Below are 7500 nucleotides of genomic sequence, written 5' to 3' on the forward strand. Positions count from 1 at the left end.
CCCTTCTGTGTCTGTCTGCTGTCTGCTGTCTGCTGTCTGTGCTTTTCTCCCGCATCGCGAGGTTGACAGACTGACAAGCCCGTCTCCGCTAAAACTTTTCTGTTGGCCGCAGACAAAGACATCACTATGGATTGATCAATCAAACACGCCACGCATAGTTGGGACGGTTCGCAGTTGTCATTTCCAAAGAGTAATGTCCTCATATCCAGCCTTTTCCCCCCCAAGCCCTCAAAACAGGCTTCATCACGTTATTTCCCGGTAAAAGTTAGCCAGTGTAGGTTAGCTGTGCTTATAGCCCGCCGAGCTCTGAAAACAGGCTTACAAGGGTAGGTAGCATCATTATGTAACGTCAAAAATATTTCAACCTGCACATTTGATCTCCTGTGATAGAATAGCACACTTTTGTCTTGATGCCAAAACACAACTATAGCCTAGTTATATTTTCATACATTGTATCAATAACATTGTCTGTCTTGTAGACTTGTAAATACATCATCATCATCATCATCATCATCATCATCATCATCATCATCATCATTGAAGAAAGACTAGGTTTACCAGCTATGCTGCAGACCTCACCCCATGATTATAAATTGAACGAGTGAATTTGGGCGTTATCTTGTAATAACAACTATATTTAAATGTTTAAAAAAATAAATGAAAAAATCATATAGCCAACTATCGATGTCGAAATAGATTTTTGTTTTCATATCGACCCAATATCATCGTTTATGGTTTGAGATGTTGACAAACAGACAGACATTCACACACCTTCCCGTTGACACCGCGCACTCCAACACAATTATATCTGCGTTCTGAACCAATCAATCAATCAATCATTTACAATTAAAAACACATTTTGCAATGTCAACAACCTTTATCAATTTTCCTCCTCGCAAATGTACATTTCACCCCACCAATTGCTGTCAGCAAAAGTGCAAGGAATCGATATATTAAAAGGTAGCTAGGTGGCTGTAGAAACCAACGTTATTACTATTCTGTGGCACACACATGGGGCTCCAACTCGGATGAGTGGAAGCTGGAAATTAATAAAAGTCCTGTCAACGATCACGTTCCATTTAATAACTGATATTTATAAACGTCCAGACCTACTTTCACTGCGTGTGTTGATCATTTTTATGAAGTCCGCTTTATTGACATTTTTTTCCGCTGTCTTTATAGCGTTTGTGTATTTATTGTATATGCAACGGGATTGTCACTTCTTGATCTCTGGCTAAACTCACTGGTCGAACTGGATTCGGAGAAACATTCCCATTCCTATGCTGTTTTTTCTTCCTATTTTATTTCACCCGATTCATACATTTGTATCCTAAACCTCCTGTTGCACAAGGATGCGCTGAGAGAGAATAGGTTTAAATGCAATAGTGGAATCTTGCGCGACTCGGCTCCCGGTCGTCTGGATTTTGAGGAAGATCTAATAGTCGGTCCCCCTCCCATCCGTGCGAGAACTGGCGTCCTCTGACCGCAATTTGTTTCCATGTTTTTTAGGTTTGTGTGATTTTGCTAAAATGCATCACCAACAGCGAATGGCTGCCTTAGGGACAGACAAAGAACTAAGCGACTTATTGGATTTCAGTGCGGTAAGCAATTGTTATAATATTGCAATGACCACAACCACGGCACCGACCTACCGGCGACTGTTTAAATGTTTATTTGTACGGCATAGATAGACTAATGTTTTTGTTATTCATTGTGATGTATTTATTTAAAAGTGTTTTTTCTCTCTGTACGTCTTTAACTCAACGTAAAACATATGATTTAAGCAAGTTATCCTAATTGTGTTTTCAATTTTTTCCCAAAACATGTGCAGAGAAATATGATATTGCATTAGTAATTGTGTTGTTTCTATAGATGCGAAACAGCGATTTGAAAATGTTCCCAACATCAATGGTAGTATATCCCATTTTAAGTATTTTTTTATTGTTTTATTCTGTCCTAGAATATACATTTTTTAAATAAGTTTTAAATTCCTGTCTTTTTGTGATGCATAATTCTAGTGACAGGTCTCCGTCAGTAGATCAATCCCAGTAACATAACTGCATGCGGGAGTAGCCCACGATTATATATCAGCTTTAACATATAAGTCGTTACTTGTACAATGTTGATGTTTTTATTTCATGTTATGAATAACAGATAATTGACTTTATACAGATCAGTTCTAGTCGTGGCAGATATTTGTCCTTTATAACGCTGTATATTCGGAAGTTGGGACAGGAAACGTGCCCCACGGCCATGTTTCTTGAACCAATAACGATCGCTACTTTTAGTCAACTTCTAGCTGTTTGTGAAAATAAATAAATATATAAATCACTTTTATGTATCAGAAATACATTTGATATTTGCTAATCCAGACATTGTTTTTTTTTTCCGTCAGTGTATTTACATCGAGGTAGACATTATTCATAATTACAGTTTTCATATTGCTGTTATTTCTGGGGAGGACACTATAATTCTAAGGATGCAGTAGAATTACTATTGGTCAATATAGAATTAGAAGACACTACTATTGGTCAATATAGAATTAGAAGACACTACTATTGGTCAATATAGAATTAGAAGACACTACTATTGGTCAATATAGAATTAGAAGACACTACTATTGGTCGATATAGAATTAGAAGACACTACTATTGGTCGATATAGAATTAGAAGACACTACTATTGGTCAATATGGATGACCATCTGCAGCACAGATCAGGGAAAGGTGTTCAGCACTCAGTTGAAGTTGGCTTGGGGTTCCCATCATAGACCACAATTATACTTATTGTGTAGCATAAGGCTATTATAACAGTTATTTCAAACCGTGATTATTACGATTTGACAAAAAAAAAAACCACTACATGCCCTATTTATTGATATATTTAAGATTGAACTTTTAAGCAATAAGGGTGTCTATTGTAAAGCACTGTTTCTTTTCTTGCAGATGTTCTCTCCTCCTGTTAGTGGTAGAAACAGACCAGCCTCCCTGGGAAGTGGACATTTTGCAGGCTCAAGTATGTCAATCACAACTCATTTAAAGAACACAATTATAGCTGTGGATATTGCATATGGTGTTACTATCATTTTTTGAGCTTCACTTGTGTAAACATTTGTTTTTTTCCTCTTACAAGGACAAATTATATTATTACAGATGATTTTTTAGCTTTGTTTATCAGCTATTAAGAATATAAGGGTCTCGTTTGTACATATGTATTTACATTTAACAAGGCAAGTCAGTTAAGAACACATTCTTATTTACAATGACGGCCCTAAGTAACAGTGGATTAACTGCCTTGTTCAGGGGGGCAGAACGACAGATTGTCAGCTCAGGGATTCGATCCAGCAACCTTTCGGTTACTGGCCCAACGCTCTGTCCTCACCGCTCCGAAACATACATCATACATTATTATTGATAACCCTTTAAGTTGTGAATGATAGTAGTGGGTTTACATGTGATTTCTCTGGGATCACTGGGCCTCCCACTCAGTACATAGCTGAGGAGGCCTGATGTGTCTTTAAACAGCAGGCATCGTTCCTCTTTGGGTCGTAACAGCAGGCCTTAGTGAAGACTGAGGCATCGTTCCTCTTTGGGTCGTAACAGTAGGCCTTAGTGAAGACTCAGGCATCGTTCCTCTTTGGGTCGTAACAGTAGGCCTTAGTGAAGACTGAGGCATCGTTCCTCTTTGGGTCGTAACAGTAGGCCTTAGTGAAGACTCAGGCATCGTTCCTCTTTGGGTCGTAACAGCAGGCCTTAGTGAAGACTGAGGCATCGTTCCTCTTTGGGTCGTAACAGCAGGCCTTAGTGAAGACTGAGGCATCGTTCCTCTTTGGGTCGTAACAGCAGGCCTTAGTGAAGACTGAGGCATCGTTCCTCTTTGGGTCGTAACAGCAGGTGTAGCATGTCAGTACCAGAGAGACGTTGAATGAAGTTACACCTCCGTCATATTTCTGTGTGGTTTTGAAAGGCAGTGACGAGCCTTTGAGTTGTTGTTTTTGTAGGGTCTACTACGGGGTTTGTTAAAGTCTTTTGTCTGTAGCACCGGAGCAGCAGTAGGGGTTTAAAATGTATGGACGAGCCTTTGGATTGTCACTTCCTCCATGCGGATGCGTAGAAGCGATTTTGGGTTTAGTAACAGCAGGTGTAGGGTGTTACACTACGCCCAGTCCAATCTAGTACAGGTTTAAACTGAATGAACTGTAAAGAAGGTATTCAACATTTTATTCAATGGTTTTGAGGGGAACGGACTCGGCTCCGAGGGGAGATCCTCGGAGCCAGATGATGTGGTTGTAGCTAGCCCCGTGCGGGTCTGCTGGCATTGAAACCCCATCGCTGGGGGGGATTTCCAAACACTGGTTCTTAAAGTTACTATATATAGCTGGTGGTGATGGGGAAGTGGAGAGTTGTCAAACTGTTGCCAAAAACAAAAAAAACAGCAAGTGAGAGAACAAGGGTAAGTTCACATATAAATACATCCCCCTCATTGGTTGAGAATGAGGAAGGTGATGCTTGCAACAGTGAAGCAATAGGTTAAACATTTTTACGCCGTGCTCGTAGGTCATAGGGTAAATAGATAAATGGGCTAATAGGAAACAGGACGTTGTGCTGAAGATGAGGATACGTTTTGTATTCATTCCCACAATGCCCCTAAGAATAGGAAACATTAGTGAATTGTGTTCTGCTTACTGGATGAAAATTAACAAGCATTAAGACCAAGAGAGACGATGAAGAATTGTGTTTACGCTGCTGTCGTTTGTAGGCCTTTGTGGCAGTTCAGCTCTTTTGTCTCTGTAGCACATTGGCAGAAATGTTGGTGTTTTGGAATAGACATTGCATTAGAATCTGCCTCTGTAGGTCGGCTATATCTCTGTAGGTAGGCTATATCTCTAAATAGGTAGGCTATATCTCTGTATGTCGGCTATATCTCTGTAGGTCGGCTATATCTCTGTAGGTAGGCTATATCTCTGTAGGTCGGCTATATCTCTGTAGGTAGGCTATATCTCTGTAGGTCGGCTATATCTCTGTAGCTCGGCTATATCTCTATATAGGTAGGCTATATCTCTGTAGGTAGGCTATATCTCTGTAGTTAGGCTATATCTCTATACAGGTAGGCTATATGTCTGTAGGTAGGCTATATCTCTGTAGGTCGGCTATATCTCTGTAGGTCGGCTATATCTCTGTAGGTAGGCTATATCTCTGTAGGTCGGCTATATCTCTATATAGGTAGGCTATATCTCTGTAGGTAGGCTATATCTCTATATAGGTAGGCTATATCTCTGTAGGTAGGCTATATCTCTATATAGGTAGGCTATATCTCTGTAGGTAGGCTATATATTTTTGTAGGTAGGCTATATCTCTATATAGGTAGGCTATATATCTCTGTAGGTAGGCTATATATCTCTGTAGGTAGGCTATATATCTCTGTCGGTAGGTTATATATCTCTGTAGGTAGGCTATATATTTTTGTAGGTAGGCTATATATCTCTGTCGGTAGGTTATATATCACTGTCGGTAGGCTATATATTTTTGTCGGTGGACTATATCTCTGTAGGTAGGCTATATATATCTCTGTAGGTAGGCTATATCTCTGTAGGTAGGCTATATATCTCTGTCTTGGTTCTATTTAATGTGGCTTTGCAATACCATGTTTCCATGCACCGCTATAGCAACATTTTATTTGCTAAACAAACACACATCGTACCAGTGGACAGTATGATGTGTTTTAATCTATGGGATGTGTCTAAAGGAAGGCCTATATATAAACGACCATAAACAGTTTGTTTACCTTTTTTAATGATTCTGGCATAAGGGAAAACACTTTGTCCTGATTGGTTGTGTTTTGGGAGATGTTGAATGAGTTAAATGTCTTCTTAGACCGTGTTGCTGATACACTGCTTCCTGTCTCTAATTAGGCCTGAGTGGTGTGTGTGTGTGTGTGTGTGTGTGTGTGTGTGTGTGTGTGTGTGTGTGTGTGTGTGTGTGTGTGTGTGTGTGTGTGTGTGTGTGTGTGTGTGTGTGTGTGTGTGTGTGTGTGCGTGCGTGTGTGTGTGTGTGTGTGTGTGTGTGTCTACCATATAGAACAGAGATCATCAACTAAGATTTAGCCGTTGGGTCGAATTCTTCTTGAGCATATGGTCACGGGGCCATATAATTAATATATATATATATATATAGCAAGAAGCCCAAACAGATATAATAAATGGACTTAAACGTAATCATTTTAAACATTGTTTACATTTGTATACGATCACGTGTCTCTGTTATACGTGGGAATAATTGGGAATAGATTTTCTTAAATTGAAATCATTTGGAGATGATTTTCCTGGTGTTTTTACAGTCTTTTATGTCCAACAATTAAAATTAAAATTAAAATTTACTCGGAGGGCCAAATATCTTGCTGCCACTAGGGGAAAGATTTCATATTATAGGGATCATCCTAAAATATAATGACCTATAATTCATTACCTTGGATACCTCACTGTGGTTTCAACATCTCAACTGCTTATATTTATTTAAGAACAAACTCTTATTTTCAATGACGGCCTAGGAACAGTGGGTTAGCTGGTCTAGGAACAGTGGGTTAACTGGCCTAGGAACAGTGGGTTAACTGGTCTAGGAACAGTGGGTTAACTGGCCTAGGAACAGCGGGTTAACTGGTCTAGGAACAGTGGGTTAACTGGCCTAGGAACAGTGGGTTAACTGGTCTAGGAACAGTGGGTTAACTGGTCTAGGAACAGTGGGTTAACTGGCCTAGGAACAGCGGGTTAACTGGTCTAGGAACAGTGGGTTAACTGGCCTAGGAACAGTGGGTTAACTGGTCTAGGAACAGTGGGTTAACTGGTCTAGGAACAGTGGGTTAACTGGCCTAGGAACAGTGGGTTAACTGGTCTAGGAACAGTGGGTTAACTGGTCTAGGAACAGTGGGTTAACTGGTCTAGGAACAGTGGCTTAACTGGCCTAGGAACAGTGGGTTAACTGGTCTAGGAACAGTGGGTTAACTGGCCTAGGAACAGTGGGTTAACTGGTCTAGGAACAGTGGGTTAACTGGCCTAGGAACAGCGGGTTAACTGGTCTAGGAACAGTGGGTTAACTGGCCTAGGAACAGTGGGTTAACTGGTCTAGGAACAGTGGGTTAACTGGTCTAGGAACAGTGGGTTAACTGGCCTAGGAACAGTGGGTTAACTGGTCTAGGAACAGTGGGTTAACTGGTCTAGGAACAGTGGGTTAGCTGGCCTAGGAACGGTGGGTTAACTGCCTTGTTCAGGGGCAGAACAACAGATTTGTACCTTGTCAGCTCGGGGGATTTGATCTAGGAACCTTCTGGTTACTGGTCCAACGCTCCAACCACTAGGCTACCTGCCACCTCTACACTCTAACCACTAGGCTACCTGCCACCTCTACACTCTAACCACTAGGCTACCTGCCACCTCTACACTCTAACCACTAGACTACCTGCCACCTCTACACTCTAACCACTAGGCTACCTGCCACCTCTACACTCT

At 40.8% G+C, this 7500-nt stretch overlaps 1 protein-coding gene across 11 annotated transcripts in view; it reads left to right on the forward strand.

The window, feature by feature from the left end:
* Positions 1–7500, forward strand: part of LOC123999436 (transcription factor 4-like) — a 474953-nt gene that overhangs the window by 456 nt on the left and 466997 nt on the right. For 2 of the 11 annotated variants that reach the window (XM_046305234.1, XM_046305236.1), the window contains exons 1-3: positions 1105–1601; positions 1873–1911; positions 2945–3014. In XM_046305234.1, the coding sequence (XP_046161190.1) occupies positions 1530–1601; positions 1873–1911; positions 2945–3014 (181 nt within the window). In that variant the 5' untranslated portion in view covers positions 1105–1529. Of the gene's footprint in view, positions 1–1103; positions 1602–1872; positions 1912–2944; positions 3015–7500 lie in introns of those variants that run through there. The other 9 variants (XM_046305235.1, XM_046305237.1, XM_046305232.1 and 6 more) reach the window with 8 other exon arrangements.

The sequence above is a fragment of the Oncorhynchus gorbuscha genome, linkage group LG16, assembly GCF_021184085.1.
Source record: "Oncorhynchus gorbuscha isolate QuinsamMale2020 ecotype Even-year linkage group LG16, OgorEven_v1.0, whole genome shotgun sequence".
Classification (NCBI taxonomy): Eukaryota; Metazoa; Chordata; class Actinopteri; order Salmoniformes; family Salmonidae; genus Oncorhynchus; species Oncorhynchus gorbuscha.